This window comes from Oryzias latipes, chromosome 15, assembly GCF_002234675.1.
Source record: "Oryzias latipes chromosome 15, ASM223467v1".
Lineage (NCBI taxonomy): Eukaryota > Metazoa > Chordata > Actinopteri > Beloniformes > Adrianichthyidae > Oryzias > Oryzias latipes.
This window is the reverse complement of record NC_019873.2, coordinates 18,388,275-18,406,021: the sequence shown is the minus strand read 5'-3', so window position 1 is coordinate 18,406,021 and position 17,747 is coordinate 18,388,275. Positions and strand designations below refer to the sequence as shown.

Here is a 17,747-nt window from a genome sequence, read left to right as displayed (position 1 = left end):
ATTCAATGTTACACAAAAATTAAATTAAAGAAAATATGATACTATTTGCTGAAAGAATTTAAAATAGCATAGGTGGAAATAAAACACGCATAGAATGTACATTTACTTAAATAATGCCAAAAAAGTTTATAGAATGGGCCAGATTTTCAAATATATATAACTTAGTTTCCCCTTTTGGAAATTAATTTTCCTGAAACAAATTTGAATCAAACATTTTAATAATTACTTAAGAATGATGCATTTGAAAATGCTTTTTAAATATGTAATAACAAAACATTCTGCAATATAATTTCTTTATTTATAATGAAATGGGGAAATTTGAAGTCATATTTATTCATCTGACATAGACCCTTATGGTCCTCCATGGTTGTCATCCAATCCCCTACTTCCAAAATAGGGGGGGGGGGGGGGGCTATTTTGTAAAATTGTGACGCAATTTGAAACTCAGGAAGAAACACGACCTTCTGACTTCATTGTTTTCCCATCATGCTCTTCCTGCAACGCTCAGGTAGAAAACACGGATCGAAAGTCGATTTACTTCAGAATCCTAACATCCTCATACCCGGCTTGTTGGTTGCCACGGTAACGTGGGTCTCCCGTTATGGTCTCTCACAACTGGTTACTATCAACATATCCGTGGAAGCTGGAGTTACAGCAAAGAAGTTCGCAAACTCCATAGGAAAATAGCGCGTTGTGGTTTAATACTAGTAAAATGAATGCATGTCATCATTTGGGAGTTTCAGGAAGACAAGCCTCTTGAAAAGGAAACAGTTCTTCTGCCAAATCATGGGCGCTGGCGCGTCAATATCACTCTGTGTAAGTTACCTGCGTTGTTGTTCTTTTAAGCGTCTGTTTTCCGGGAAAAGTAGACCTACAATATGCTTTTACTGGCAACAAATAATTTAATATCATGTATTTCCACAAAGTGTTTCTATTCCTCTGTATGCACCTACATTTCTATGTTCTGTTGTTGCCATGGCACTCGTAAGGAAGTGAAAAATAATTAAACATACATGCTTAATAATTTTACCTTGAAACTTGATGGGTTTGTGCATTTTAACGTGCTATGAATGAACTAGTAGTGAAAAATAAATAAATACATTAAACATTTTTGAATACATGTAAGGTAAACTCTTTTAACAAGTTGACATTGAAAATTAGGAATTTTATGTATTTTGGAAAACGTGATTTAACATTTTTAGTGCAATAGAAAATGCAATATGAAGATGTACAGCCAATAAAATAAGATTAAGTAACTCAAAAGAAATTAGGAAATATCTGTGTGCATTTGCTAAGTGTTTCTTTTCTTACCTTACTGTAAATGATAATTAAACAGTATTTTCATTTTCTTATATTCATAAAATTTCTTAATTTCTACAAGGGCCGTCACTCACAGCAGCCATAGATACCTTACTAGTTTATTACAACATATTTTCTATAAAGTTATTTTTTTGTAATCTGGAAGCCACATGTTTTTACATGAGACATTTTTCCCCTAATAATTCCCTCCAAGCCAACCATAACCTTGTGAATATTAATCAATCATAAATGAAACTGCTGTAAATTTCCATCCTTCCCCCTCAGAGTGACCCTTCCTCGGTGAGAATCCTCAGGCCCGGTGCTAAAGTTAGTCCCTTTGTGGTGTCGGTCCCTGAAGCTCCACCCAGCTCTGTGTTTGGCGTCACCTTGGAAACTCTCCGAGAGAACGAACAGATGATCCGTGGAATACCTCTTGTGTTAAGAGACATGGTGGAGTATCTGGACAGCAATGGTAAACACAGCATACTGTTGATCCCCATAGGTCATCCTCTTTTTTTTACTTAGTTTCTTGTTCATTTAATGCACTCACACTCCTATTTTGCTCAGTTAAAACAATTTTAGGCTGCCATCTTGCAAATATGTGGTTGTTTTTAGGGCTGCAGCAACAAGGCCTCTTTCGTTTGAGTGGGTCAGTGCTGCGGACGAGGCAGTTGAGACTGAGATGGGATCAAGGAGAAAGAGTTGACCTGGACCACGAAGCTGATGTCACCACTGTAGCTTCCCTGCTCAAACTCTTTCTCCGGGAACTGCCTGTCCCGATAGTGCCTGATCCACACAGAAAAGAGCTGGTTCTAAGCCTAACAGGTACCCTTTGCCAGAACGCACAGCTCAGATCAAACCCTACCAGTAAAAGAAAAGCACTGGGTAACATTCTGTGCAATTTCTATTCTTACTTTCAGGACATACTGACGAGTCAGGACTAAACCAGAGGTTGAAAGAAAATCTTTCTTTACTCCCTGACACTAATATTTTGTCCTACCTCATCCACTTTCTGTCCAGAGTGGCTGCTCATAGCCAGTCGAACCACATGCCGTTGGAAAATCTAGCCCCCATTTTTGGGCCATGCATATTCCAGTAAGTTGAAGCTTCAGAATATTTTTGTCAAGGAAATGGATTTGGGTTAATGATGTTATGTAAGATACAATAGAGGCCATCGGGGTCATACTGACTTCCTGTTTATTAAGCTCACTCTTGACTGTAAACAACCTTTATGTTCAGGGAAACTTGCAGAACTCCTGACTTTGGCCTCTACAAAAAAATAAGACGCATTGTACTCACAGTTAACTCTCCATGGCTTGACCTCACAGTATCTTCTTATTAGTCTGGTCAAAGGGATTCGGGTTTGATTGGAAAACATGATATCAGCAGAACAACGGTGTAATGTGGGAGGTTTACTATTGGCAGAACATGATTGGAAAATATTGTGGGTGGAAAACTTCTCTTATCCTTTGCTTCTTCTGCTTTTGCAATAATTTAAATGTCCTGGAAGAATTTTAAACTAGTTTGAGTAAAAAGAAAAGTAATGACTATGATTTAAATATTAAAAAAAGGACTAAAACAATAAGATTAAACTTTAAGGCAACATTTACTTGTTGATGTTAAGTAATGCATAAGAATGAATAGTTATATGTTTTATGACAGTGTTGAAACCGTAGCTAAATATGGCATGTTACACCCCCCCTCTCCAAGACATACACACACACCTTACACACACCTTGCTTTTTTTGTCTGTCATAAGTTTCTTTCAGCTTCTGGTGACTCATGCTGTGGAAAGAAGGATATCTACTTACCGCTAACACACCAAACTGTTTTTACATTTTGCTTGGATGATATTTATCCGATCAATATTTACTGACTGTGTGTGCCAAACATGGAGTCAAATTCCTGTCTTATCTTGGTCCAAGGTGGTATTCATGTCTCTGCAGCTTGTTATTCCTAATAATCTTGCAGATCACTTTTTTATTAGGGGGTTTGAAATTTAAGACCTAATAATTATGGTGGGTAAGTCCAGGCTGTGTGAGTATGTTACTGTGACATTTGGCAGGTCTCACATAACTGAATGCTATTTCATTACAATGAAGTGCCGTTTTAACCTTCATCCACTAGATGGCGCTTTTAGATTCAAGAACTGATGGAAGGCCATTTTGAAAACACATGTTAAACATTTGACCTAGTGCCTGTTTTTTTCCTGTTGTATCCTCTGCCTGCAGTGTTCCAGCAGGACCCAGGATGCTGGAAGAGCAGAGTGTGTGCAACTCCCTGTTGCTCCACCTTCTTAAGCACCAAGCGGTTCTCTTTCCAGCTGAAGCCGAGGCCTCCGTTACATCCTCCTCTCCTCCTCCTCCAACTCTCTCTGCTCTTTCTCCCTTTGAGGTGAATCATCATTTACAGTTTATTAAAGTCAGTTACTATTGTTCTTTTGCACATTTCAAGTTATATCGCATACAAACAATACTAAGATGTCCACATTTGCACTAACACATGCGTTTTCATCACGGTAATAGAATGACATGTTGTTGTCCTTCTTAGATCCAAGCTAACAGCTGTCAGTCAGAGCATAGCAGAGAGGGGAAGTGTGAGAAGGAGATTCCCTCAGACTTTGAGAGCGGAGCTAAACGAACAGCATGGATGCAAACTCAGCTCAGCAGGTATTGCTGTCATCTCAAAGAAGCAGATACTTCTTAAAATAAAATGTAGAATCATAAAAATGTAGAAGGTGTTTTGCTTTTACTTAAGCACTAATATTTTCATTTCTAGTATCTGTTTGTCCATTTATTGAGTTCAAAGTTGTATCTTTTGTCCAGATTGAGAATTTTTCTTTAATTGATAGTTTAAGTAAAATTGGCACTTCGTTTTCAAGTTTCTCAACCTCCAGTAGAGAACAAATGATTTTCATTTCATATACTCTGCAGACAGACAGCAGCACACTGTTGGCTGCACAGCAGCTCCTCTGTCCTGACGCTGTCAGCCAGTGCTTAGGAGCCAGGCGACCGTTTGCACACTTAACCCCCCTCTTAGTTTTATGGGCAGCAAGGAAAGCATTTCTGTTTCAGGCTATTCTGTAGTCTAACATAAGAGCCACAAACCTTTCTATGAATTCTGTACAAAAATCACGGGACTGGGTGTGTCACTTTTTACGTTTTCCCTGTCTGTATAGAAACGGAAATTCATATTTGTTATAAAAAAAGAAACTATTTATTTCATCCCAGTTATAAAAACTTACTTTTCACATTTCCTGTGGTCAGGAAATGTTTAAACTCCAAGAACTGTCACAGTTGCTGAAACAGAGGAACACGCTACAAAAGAGGATACATTCGAAAAGTCAATCTTGTGTGTTCGTCCATGTGTGTGTTTAAATGTGTGTGTGGTGTTGTGTGTTTCAGCTTCCATAGGGCACACAAATACCAATAATTTCACATCATCAGTTTCCCACGCTCATCTGTTCTGCAGGCATAAGAGGCTGTGTCATTCCAAATGTTTGGCTTGTTTACTCACTGAATGAGGACACAAGGATGCCTGAAAACGACAACTTGCTTATTGCCTTTTAACTACATAAAGAATCAATATGCCATTGCTTTCTGTTTTGTGTTATTGAAGGAGCAGGATGGCATATTATGTAGCCACAAGGGGGCCCAAGGCTGGGTCTCCCTGTGCCAGTCCCTAGCCCGGATAGATTACAGGGTTGTGTCAGGAAGGATATTCGGCGTAAAAATATCTACTAAACTGCCTGTGTATAGAAGTGAAATGTGCCAAAAGGTGAATGACAACTAGCAAAACAACAAAAACAAAAAAAAAGAAACACTTCATGCCACACTTCTCTCTGCAAAACACGACACTGCATGACATGGACTAATATGTTACAACTAACATGACCTGGATGACAGAGAATCTTCACAAAATTTTGTGAGCTTGAATGTGTTCGGTTAATGAGAGCGTGTGTATTCAGCTAAAGTGGGCGGGTCAATTTTCTTCTGATTATGCACCTATTGTTTATGCTTGGATTTTTGTTTTTGTTTTGTTCTTTTGTTGGCTTTCTCTGTTTTGTCTTAAATGTCTGTAAAGTAAATTTGTGTTTTGGATGTACTTTGTACAATCTTTTTATTTAAAAAAAGACAGAAAGTGAAAGCCTCATTCAGCTCAATTGCTGCATTAGATTTTCTGCAGCATTAGCATGTGTGTGTCTGTCTGCCCATCAGTTTTCTCAAGGATCAATTTCCATATTTTATATCACTTTTATAATTTTTTTGAGCAAGCTTAGTTCTGTTTCATCTGCCTCATCTGCCTTCTTTGTGAAATAATTCATCTATAGCTGATATTACTTTGACTAAACAGTCCATTGTGAGAACCTTACAAGTATATTTCCTCCTCCTTATTCAGTTATCTAACAGTTTCACACTGTTTTTTTAATCTCTTCATAGCTCTGACAAACTGCCACAGGGCCGTGAAACCAGTTCTGACGTCAGCGCTGACATTCAGCCGTTGATTTCAAATCAGGATGCCATTGAGGCAGCTGGTGTGCTCTCTTGCCCCACTGTCTCCATGACAGAGCATCAACAACAAACTGGAGAGTCAGAAGTAACAGAATGTGTGATGTAAGGGCTTTTTCAAACAAAAGACGAGATCTATTTTCCTTCTTTTCATAACAGAGAGCCATTTCAAACCTGCTGAAGTGCTATTCGTACATTTTGCCGACAGTTTAAAAGAGAAATATATTTCTTATTAAATAGAATTTCTATAAAAATTTAGTCAAAATATCAAAGCTACCAGAAAAAAGTAAACTTTTCATCAGTGACTCTTATAGTCTACATTTACCTCGCAGGCATATTCATCATCTTTTTTTCATAAATATTAATCACTTTATCTAAAGGAAATACTTACATACATTTTAATGGCTTTGCTTTTATTAAAATAAGATTGTTGATATGTTTCTTTAAGATACTTGACTAGTTAACTAGTTTCCCTTCTTATAGGACTTTTTCAGGAAATTCACAGCACAACATGCTGTCAAATGATAAAGAGGTGGAAGAACTAACTTCCTCATCTACACAAGAAGACTTGATGGTATTTATTGCAGTTATTCAATATTTAATTATTTCATTTTTGTTTATTTCTGCACATAGCCAGTTCTCACTATCTTCAGCTATGACTCAACTCTCTGTGTTTGTGCTGTGCAGTATTTTTTTTCCAAAGTATTAGCTGTAACAACACCATCATAATGCTTTCATTTGCAGATATTTTAATTGATCTGTAGTGTTTCACAGCACTGACTAAGCTGTTTCTCAGATCTCTAGATGTGTGGAGCAGAATGCATTTGACTCAAACTCCCGCAGTTCAAATGAATCACCAAGCAAAACCCAAACACAGAGTCAACACACAGATAGGTGAGTGGAAAGTCTTCTGATGGTTACAAAAAGGGACGACAGTTGTTGTTTTTCCCTTTCTGTGGTCTGGTTTTTTATAACTGCTACTGGTTCTTGACGCGAAGTAAATAATAAATCCTGCAAGCAAAACATAAAGACCAATTTTTAGGAGTAATTTAATAGACTATTTTACAGTATCTATTACTATTATTTACAGTACTATTACAGTACCACGTTGTCTTTTTTTTCTCTCTTGTCTGAGTTCATACAAGCCCTACAGTCAGTTTGAGAAGTAGGTTATCAGAGCATTGTCCTGCTTACTGTCATGGCTTTGATATGATTCCAGTCCATGTAACACTGACCCGCCGTGGGGGCTTACATGGAGCAGATAGACTTTTTCAATCGACTCAGCACGCTGGCACGCTGACCCTTTGTTTTGCGTGGCATCAATAGAAGCAAAGGACAGCTGAGATGGCTGCAGTAATATCAGACGTAAATAAACAATGACCCCAATACCCCTGACAGATAAGCCCTGACTGTTAAGATGCAAACAACATTGTCCTGGCTGTGAGCAGATCCAATAAAGTATTGATAATGAAGCAGACGGTGCATATTTTGTTCAATAGTCAAGTCAATTTGCAAGCAAAATGGGAGGTTGTTTTTGCAGAAATTGCCAGGGGTTTTTGCAGTGCAATGATGGAAAAATGTATTTGTCAGTCAGCAATTCTGCAAGACACTCAAAGTTCTGTAAAGTTAATCACTTCAACTAAAACAAATTGGGAAAAAATAATCAATAGAAATCATAATGTATGTTTTATTCTTGTTCAATGTATTTATTTTGCTACACTGCATGTGATATCTCTTTTAAAATAATTTCTTTTTCTCTGTTATTTTCAGCATGCCATGCTATGTTAACGATGAGAACAAAGATGAAACCACTGGGCCTGAGGTATAGGTAAACTGGCTTTTAAAAGTTGAGTTCATGGATTCACTGGTTAAAGTCTGTTTACATTCTGTCTACTGACTGATGAGGGAGATTTGTAGTTATAAAGACCAGTGCTAAAATCAGAATTGACCCCACAGAACTAACATCTGACTTTGGAAATGGAAAAAAAAGTGTGATTGTTCACGAAAAAATGAAAACGGAAGGACGAAAGAAAAAAGAAAGTTCATCTACAGAAAGAGAAAAGCAAGAAAAAGGCATTCAGCTAAGTTTTTGACAAAAACGTAAAGCACTTAAGAATAAAAATTACTTAGAGATAAGAGATAAGAGATTCAGGGCAGCTTTAGCCTTAGGCTTGTATCTGTGGTGGAAAGCACTAATGTCATTGTAACCCATCATTGCTCCAAAGCAAAAACAATAGGTCTGATATAAAATAAATTACAAAAATTAAATAATATAAATAAATATAAAATTGATAAAATAAAATAAATGAATAGAAATATAAACCAAGCCATTTCTGAAAATGTGTTATGTTCCAGAAATCTTACCTTAATGGTAATGCTCTTCATTTACGAGGATTGGACTGTTAGCTATGTTAGCATTTGCTCACTGATATAAAACTATGTGTCAAAAGGATTTAAAGACCATTTTCCAATCTGAAAATAGTTTAACTGGACATGGCTATTGCATCAGGGAAGAAATATTTACACCTAACTTACATAATTAATACTTTATTATAATATTTGTCACATAAAATCTGGTATATTTCATTTTATACAATTCAGGTAATTGCTTTTTTGGATGACAAACTATTTAAACTTAACCGAAAGAATATCTATTCAACTTATAAAATACACATGTAAATATATTTTTTTTTTACATACACAAATGCGCAGTAGTGTTCTTGCCTACACTGATGTGTGTCACTATGCCCTTATCATCTATCTTTTTCATCAAGGAGCATGGGAGGAGGTGGATTGTGTTGAATCCTGACAGACACATTGATTGCAGAGGCAAAGACAACAGCTATGACGCAAGTTCTTCTGTCTCCATTAATTTTAAGCTGCGACATACAGCCAGAGGGAAAATAAAAATGGATACCTCCTGTAACCGTGTATTCGTCAGCACATCTGCTCATGTGTGCGTAGGTGTGAGAATGGGAGCCTGTAGGCATCTTTCTTGAGTAACAACAGCATCATTTCTTCTTCGCCCTTACATCCTTCCACCTCCTTCATGATGCACAGAGTTTTTTTTTTAATGAGTTAGCTGCCAAAAGGAAAGCCGGATAAGAAACCAGTGTTTTAGGCTTCTTCTTCTTTTCAAAATCTAAAGTAACATCTACAAAAAAAAAACAGGATCATCTCCCAGCCTCCTTTCTAATCTCATGGAATGTTTCTGCTCATCTCATTTTAGTCAGTTTGCTCTCAGAGCTCACTTGTCCGCATACGCACTCATTGAGGCAAACAGTTACGTGACTCACTGCCTCTCCTTCAAATTGACTCCTCATCCCAACCTGACAACGTTGCTATGGAAACACCTCGTCAGGATCTCTCTCCTCCCCTTGCGCACACACCCACATCAGACGCATCGGCAGGGATGCTATTCCCACCGCCACTCCTACCTCCGTGTATTATGAATAATCCATGTCGAGGCGATTCGCCGGCAGAACTTTCAGGAACGTCTGTTTGGAGGTTTTCAGGAATCTCCTGGCACGGGAAAAATACGCTCTTGCACTTATGCAGACACGTGGATTAAGGCATTGGGGATTCACAGCTGATGGATTTACGACAATTTTTTCTTCAGAAATTTCACACTGGATTCCGGATGGATACTAGGAATCTGATTCATAACAGACTATTGAGATAAAATCCTGCTGGAAATGTGTCTGTCTGGCTGATGAGCTACAAAGGAGAAACTGCAATCTTTTTTATCTTCCATTTTATTTTCACCTGTCAAACTCAATATTTCTGCCCCTTTCTTTTTAACTAAATACCACTTTTTTTAAATACTGGTACTAACACCATGTAGCCGGACGCCAGCTTACCTATTTTTGTCTTTTATAAAGATGTCCACTCATCTCATCCCCCTATTCTCTTTTACAGCTGCTCTTTAGATATAAAGTAGTGCTTTGGCGGGACTTCTGAAATCTCCTAAGGCATGGGAAACAGTGAAAACTTGTCCTCCCCCCAAATCTGAGACATTTAACCCGTTCGAATCCCAGAAGAAATGTTCTGCTTCTGTTTCCAGAGCCCCTCCCTTAAGCTACAAGCCCTACAAGCAGAAACGGGACCGGAACCAGAACCAGGAGACCCCCATACTGAGGAAAACCTCTCTGTTGAACAGCAGCCCTTTACTTCAGAAAAAATGAGGCTTCATTTAAGCCTTACACCACCTTTGTCACCATTCCAGGAGGAGAACACTGTCAGCTCACCACAGTCGGGTAAACTCATGCAATTTTTCTTCTTCAAAACTACATATAGCAACAAATAATTATAAATAAAGGTATAAAGCTTATATTTATTCATTGAAATAACTTAAGATTCAGTATACATATGGCATTAATCATTGTTGTGTCAATCTGGACACCAAAGTTGTATTTTTCCTGGGAAATAGTTTTTAATAGGGGAGTAATCATTGATTGATTAACTGATTTATCCAACCAGATCAATCTGTCTGAGGCAATTTGTTAACCAAATCAACCTATATTATCAAAAAAATGTTTTAAAATGAAATAACTTACATAAAATCATCCTTTTTCAAATAAAATTTGGAGTGCATCACAGCGAACAACACACGTGATGGCCGCAAAAAATGATGAAGCTATCGTTCCATCGGAAAAACCTTGTTCTTTTGCAAATACAGTGTGGTAGAATTTTCTAATAATGTCCTGTTTGTAGTGGGCTGAACTTTATTAAACTAAATTATGAACGGATTTGCCATTAATTCTTGTTTACTTGTTTGTTTGTACACATGTTTAATTTACACTTGATTCTGTTGCAAAAAAAAGCACAAGGAATCTGGAAAACTTCCCCTGCACTGTTCTGTACCAGGTATTTATCTTTGAGTCACACTAGTTGAAGTTCTGGCTAACGATGTCCTGGATCTTAGATCAGAGAATCGGATCAAATCGGATCGTTCAAAATGAACCAATTTCATACAATAAATACTATCTGTAACCACTAACTATGATGTGAATCAAATCCTTGTTAAAATGAATTGTTACACCCTTTGTTTTTAATTTAGTAAACAGTGGATCTAAAATTTAGGTAGATGCAGGCTTGAAAGACAACATATGGCGTAATAAAGTGTCATTTTTCTTTTTGTAATGTCATTGGCAAAATTGAAGGACAATGTTGAAAAATCTGGTGTCACTATAGTTGCTTCTGTAGAAAACTTCAGCTTAAAATAACTTTATATCAGCATCTTGCTTTACTCCATGTCCCAAAGACTGCATTGTTTTTAATGCTATAATGTACAGTTGTGTTTAAATATTTAATATTTTTTATCTTTGTTGTTGTTAGTTTGTAGGAGCACAGTAGAACTTCATCAATAAATTATCCTTTTGATTCCAACAAAATTTTTATTAATTTTGTTTTCAATGGTTGGTGTCTTTAAAATAGTCATATAGCATGTTTTTTGTTGTAATTGCCTCTTTAAATCCTAACTCTTAAAATTATCTGTTTTTTTTTTTTTGTTTTTTTTCTTGACAAAAACTTCTTTTTTTTCCCACCATCCCTTTCTAGTTTAAATAGATTTAACAAATATTCAGGTAACAGCCAAATGAGACAAACGCGCAGAGTTGTAATTATTTTGTGCACTCATAGATTACACAACCCATGTCTGTCTTTTCAGAGTCCAGCCCTATCTCTTCCACTTCCTCCTATTCAGTGGAATTTTCAGAAGATGACAACTTGTTAAGCCCTTCGGTTCCAAACTCAAGTCCGCTTTTGTCCCGTTTAACAACAAGCGACTGCCCTGTTCCCTCGCCACGTTGCTCCAGCTTCAGCCACAGCCTGCGCTACAACCTCGACCCCGACACTGCTCCCTCTCCACCATGCTTCCAGTACATGCGCATGTAAGGCATCTGTTTTAGAGAACAATCTCTCTGAAATGAGACCAATGTCTGTTTTTTTTTTATTCTTGCAACAGGGAAGCAAGTTACAAAAAGTGAGTTGTAATTGAACATTTACCAACTTAATTTGATATACTTTTAATTATGTGTTTATATTAATAAAGCCAGGGATCATTTCACCACACACTGGGCATTTTGCGCACTTAAAACCTTATTTTTGATCTCATCCAAAAATCTATACAGTAAATCATTATGTGAATGTCATTGGTACAGACACCCTTGCCTTTCAAGAGATGTCCCATTGTTTTTGTGTATATCTGTCTATTTCCTGGTCTCTTATTGTTGCAAATCTTTGTCTTAGCAGAAATCTTATGATATTACTAACATATCTCTTTCATCTGAAAACAAATGTGCCAGTGTTTTGTGCGTGTTTGTCTGCTTTCCGGTCTCACATGGTTGCAAATTTTTGTCTTAAATTATTTCTTCATTATAATATTAACATATCTCTTTCGTCTGCTAAACGATGTTCCGGTGGTTTTATAAGCGGCTGTTGTCTGTTTTTCCACTCCTACAATGACTAAATGATGTCACTGTTATGTAATGTTTTCTAAGAATTTTGAGTATGTTTCTCTTCTTTATGTTTTTTTTACTGTTGCATCCCAAACATATTCCTTTTGCCCTTGAACACATTTTTGTGCTCATCTGCCTTATTGTTCCTTAGTAATGCAATGATCAACTTGTTTTTCTGCTTTCTCTTAACTCTGTCCAGCAAACTTAATCTACATACTTGTCCTGTTGCAGATGTTTGCGTGGTTTTTGCACTTGTCTATGTCTTTCTGTTTTTTTCTGACCCCAGCAGATTAGATGGTCGCCCTTTTTGAGTTTTGTTGGTTTATTTCCGAATTTTCCATTTGCCGTTTTCCCCTCCACTGTTATCTTTTACTTGCTCAGTATGTAAAGTGCATCAAAAATCTATTTGTGTAATCTGTTGGTCACTTCTTTAGACTGATATCAAGCAATTAGGACACTCTCTAATGAGAATAATCTGGATTGCACATACTTTTAACAATTACAAATAATACAGTTCAATGTTATTGGCTTTTATTTTTTGCTTGTTGTGTTGCACCATTTGAGTTGTAAACTTGAACTTTAAAAAAAAAGAAATCCTTTTGTTAATCTGATTCATGTCTGCATCTGTGTTTTCTGTCTACAGAGCTCACTCCAGTGTCCACACAGACAAAGATGAAGGTTCCATGTCTATCCCCATGCTTAACAGACACATTCATACCATCAGAAAGAGGATCCGACGCTTTGAGGAACATTTTGAACATGAAAAACACTACAAGGTGATGAACAAAGTCAGAATATTTACAGTTGGTCAGAATTAATTTTTTTGTTTCCATTGATTTGTAGCTAAATTTATAACAAAATAAATCCTGTAAAAAAGAAAAAGTTCTTTTTCTCAGAGCTTAATCCCTAGGGAGAACTGAGCAGAACTCAAATAAAATAACAAATTTGTCTTTGTTATTGATTTTTCTAGCCAGCTCACAATGACAAGACAGCAAATCCAGAAGTGGCTAAACTGATGAAGGAGCTTGTCAAGAGTCGCAGGCAACTGAAAGGTCAGTTTTTATTAGAGTAGAGCTGGAGTGTTTGAATAACTATTTCAGTCTTTGCAGGGGCTGCTCTTGTAACAAGTTAGAATCAAGAAAAAGGCATTATTAGGATTTGACATTTTCCGTGGAAATCTCTTTGCTAAAAGTGGAGGATTTTCTTTTAGTTCAGCCAATACTGGAATTGAGGATGTGTAGGTGAACTCAGCAGAGCTTATGAGGCCAGTAGGCGTATTATACAAGCAAGACACCACACGACTTACAGGAGTATTTTTAACTTTCAGGTATTATATTAAGATGACTTATTGAGTCATCAAACAAATACAGAGGAGACTGGTTTTTAAGGTTAAATTTTAATTGATACATACCTTTTTTTTTTACAAGCAGAAGGGGTATATAAACTATATGCACAAAAAGTGGAGAGAAACTTAATTCAGAGCCTAAAAAATTGCTTTGACATTTTAAAATATAATATAATACAGGAAAAAAGAAAAGTAAAAATTTTGAGACAAAAAGTGTTAGATACATTATGTTTGTTTAAAAACTAACCTCTGACCAATCTAATTGGGTTTAAATCCCAGGAAAGTGTCTCTGGGCAAGTCAGTTGACCTAAAATTGGCTTCATCTGTAATAAACCCATTAATCATTATAAAAAACAAATTCATAAAACTGTTGCTAAAAAAAATGCTATAGTCATGCTATTTACTAACCGAGGATACCAATTTCATCATCCAATACTGAAATTGTGTTCACTTTTCTTTCTTTTTTTGTTACTCTTTTGTTATCACAGAGATGAAGCTGAGACAGTCAGGAGTCAGAGTCAGCTCCACAGCTGAGACTTGCAGGAACACTTTGTCCCAGAAGGAGGCAGTACCAGCAGGAACTGCACTACAGCCTCTCAATAACAACAGCATCACCAAACCCAGTGTAGAGGAAACAGTCAACATGATAACCAATAGGCTCAAGGAAAGACGCCGGGAGCTGGGCCTGCCTGACAGCATCAAGGTTGTTACACGAATGCCTCTTTTGATTTATTCCAAATACAAAAAAAAACGGATCAAAGCTGAATTTACATTATAGATTAAACACAGAGCAAAATGAAAAAAAAAAAGTTTTTTTTGCTGATTTTTAGGCAAAAAGTTATTTCAGTTTAAAAAGTAATTTTCTTTAATTTGACAGTTCAAATTGTTCACTTTTCTAATTCAAGCATGAAAGAATTGTTCAACATGGTCATCTGAACCTTGAACACATACTTTTTATTTTTGACTGTAAATCATGGACTTTAAATATAGCTACTTTATCTGAATTGTTTATAAATACATTAATAGAATGCAACATTAGACTGTCTTGGTTTTATAAAGATCATAACAGTTTCGTTGTAGTCAAATATATAATTTGTTGTTCATGTTTTTCCTTTTTCTGTATAAATAGGAGATGTCTCATTTCCAAATGAGCATGGAGAAGACGTGCATGCAGAAGTGTTTGCTGTTCTTTGAGAGCCTCCACGGTCGACCAGTAAGACCGACCTCCTTTCTTTAACCCTTGTGCTATCCTAGATGACCCCACCCTTACATTGACGTGTTCTCCCTACCCTGACAAAGGTGGATAAAGGTGGAAAGATTTCATGTAATCCATGGACACCAGTGAAGTGAAGTGAAGATCACAAATCATTGAAGAAAAAAGGTTCAGTGCAGATGACCCAACTCCCAATGTTAAAATGCCTAGGATAGCACAAGGTTTACGCTTTTCTTTCATTTTAAAATGAAAAATTAGCCTGTATTAACATTATGGTTTTGTGTCTGTGTGACTTCAGGGCTCCAGGCACGAGCGCTCGCTGATGAACCCTTTCTATGATCGCTACCATCTTCTCAAGCAGCTGCTTTTGTCCGCTTCCTCTGCAACCATCACAACTATTGTGCGTAACCATTTACACAATGTTTAGACACAGACAAATTGAGATATACAACAAATCAATGCATTTTGTGAGATTTAAACTCTCCCCTTTAGAAAAATCTGTCAGTGTTACACTGCCCCCCAGTGGGCAAATATCAAAGCCAGATGAGGATTTTACTAATTCAATTAATACATAGGAATGAGTCTTAGGTATATTTGCTGCTAAGAAATGAAGTGTAATGATCAGATTTCATTGATTTAAAAATAAAATCTGTGTCTGTCAAATTCTTTTTTTGGTGGAGTACAGGAGGAAGAGGAGGGGTCTGATGAAGAGCATTCCAAATATCAAAGTTCCTGGCAGCAGCCAAGTTGCTTAAAACCTCCCTGGTCTGTGTCTACAAATGAGTGTTTGCCTTTCTTAGAAACCTCTGAAACCCCCACAGTGTCTCCGCTGGAGGAGGTGAAGGGTCTGGAGTCACAGATCATCACCATGGCAACACTTCATGAAGCATCCAGGTATGGATTGTTTTTGTCTTTTTCACTGACACTATCCCACTCCTTGGTAGCTTTTTACAGATTAATTATTTCTTTTTTTTATTTAATTTATTTTTAGCGTCTTGTTTAATTAGCATAATTTTGTTGTAACCCTTGTGCTATCCTATGGGGTCCAGATGACCCCACCCTTACATTGACGTATTCTCCCTACCATGATAAAGGTGGAAAGATTTCATGTAATTCATGGACACCAGTGAAGATCACAAATCATTGAAGAAAAAAGGTTCAGCGCACTGTCTAGTGGGGTCTAGATGACCCTACTCCCAATGTTAAAGTGCCTAGGATAGCACAAGGGTTAAACATCTTTGTTTTCTTTTTGTTTTGCATTTTAATTTTTTAATTTTTTCAAATTCAGTGACTTAACACTTTTTTGGGTTTTGTTTATGTGCTTAGTGGATGAATCAATCACACAAAAGTCCCTTTCAAAAAGCCATATAATTTTCCCTCAGATATTTGCCATTTTTACATCTTTGTTTAGATTGTTTCTTAGCATTGTGTGCATCAAATCTAATCACAAAATGAGCAAACATTCAAAATTTGACCTTTTTTTCGCTATTATCTTTTCAGTAAAATAGATTTTATTTGCATACCATCAATGTTTTTATATTTAGAAGGATCCTCTGCAGTAAAATGAATTTCTTCTGAGATGACACTTTTAATAAAGTAATCAGACATCCATTATCAATTTTAATGTATTATTTGACTTAGATCCAGTTGAATTTAATTAAAAAGTATTATTTTGTTAACACCTTCCTTCTTCAGGGAAGAATTACTGGAGCATTTGAAAATAGTTCAATCAGAGAAGAAACGCTTTCACCAAGCACTCAGGGAGTTTGAAGACCAATTCTACATACAGACTGGCAGGTATAGTAACTGTTCACACACACATCATTTTCATGGTACTTGGCATTTGAATTTTATTGTTTTCTTTTAATAAACTTGGAACGTTTGGTTTTTCAACAATGCCTTGTGAAAAACAAAGAAAAAAAAAACACCCACAAAAAGAAAGTCAATGGTACGACGTTGAAACACACAGTCATGTAACGTTAAGAGTTCAGGAAGGAGACAAAGATAGATGTTCGCTCTGTCTAAACTGCACACACCCTTTCTACTTTACATGTTGAACTTTCAAGGTAAATACAGTATTTTTTGATTACAATACACACTGTACAAAGCTATCTGAATAAGGCAACATAGGGACTATCAACCAGTGATGGAAGCTGCTGCAGGTTATTCTGAAAAACAGTGTTTGCCTTTAACTTGCATCTTCTCTCCTCATATCGTTGACAGGGCTTGTCAGAAGGAGGATCGTGGACCAATAGCAGAAGAATACTGCCAATACAAGAACCTCAAAGCAAAGCTACGCCTGCTGGAGGCCCTGCTCAGTAAAAAACAAACCTCAACCAAAACAGGCTGAGTTAACTCACAGTGGGACCTTTGAGTAGCAGGGCTTAGTCATGTCTGAACGAGTTTCCAAAGCCAATGATTATGTTTCATGCCATGCTCATTATGTGAATGCACTTAACATGAAGAAAACTGATGGACATTGTCTCTGAGTAAAAACTGGTAACTGGCCAAAAACTGCTTATCAACTATGGTAAAACAGATGCAGAAACTCTGCATGTCAGTAAGACATTTTATGTTAGTTGCATGTGTGTAACACGGTTACTTTTTGGAGATTATGGCACTTCGTTTCTCACCATTTGTTCCTACCAAACCATCTGCATTTGATGAGGAGACTGCACAGCTTGAAAGTGGAGAGGAAACTTGTTTCTCAGCTAAAATGCTCTCAGTGTTTGTGCATGTCAAGCCTTCCTAAACCTTCTTTGTGCTATGATATGCATTCTGACTTTCATTCTTGGTCTGAATTGAATTTAAATGTTCACCGTGGATAACATGCAGTGAACTTAGTGCAAGTTATATCTCTAAAATTTATATATTTATATATATATATATATATATATATATATATATATATATATATATATATA

General features: G+C 36.6%; 1 protein-coding gene across 3 annotated transcripts; it reads left to right on the top strand.

Annotated features, from left to right (window-relative positions):
- The first annotated feature begins 539 nt into the window (after nt 1–539).
- Nucleotides 540–17,712, top strand: LOC101165417 (protein FAM13A). 3 transcript variants are annotated; one of them, XM_023963640.1, is made up of 22 exons: nt 540–816; nt 1,585–1,771; nt 1,915–2,124; nt 2,220–2,250; nt 2,320–2,394; nt 3,531–3,693; nt 3,850–3,968; nt 5,739–5,912; nt 6,291–6,381; nt 6,604–6,701; nt 7,578–7,629; nt 9,871–10,063; nt 11,476–11,698; nt 11,773–11,790; nt 12,909–13,041; nt 13,236–13,317; nt 14,099–14,313; nt 14,740–14,823; nt 15,122–15,223; nt 15,509–15,717; nt 16,519–16,620; nt 17,047–17,712. In XM_023963640.1, exons 1-22 carry the CDS (start codon nt 721–723, stop codon nt 17,171–17,173), a joined length of 2,784 nt encoding a protein of 927 aa, XP_023819408.1. In that variant the 5' UTR covers nt 540–720; the 3' UTR covers nt 17,174–17,712. The 3 variants fall into 3 exon arrangements, with proteins under 3 accessions (XP_023819408.1, XP_023819407.1, XP_020565141.1); XM_023963639.1 differs by having other exon boundaries at nt 2,220–2,394; XM_020709482.2 differs by lacking the exon at nt 11,773–11,790 and having other exon boundaries at nt 541–816; nt 2,220–2,394.
- Nucleotides 17,713–17,747: the final 35 nt, after the last annotated feature.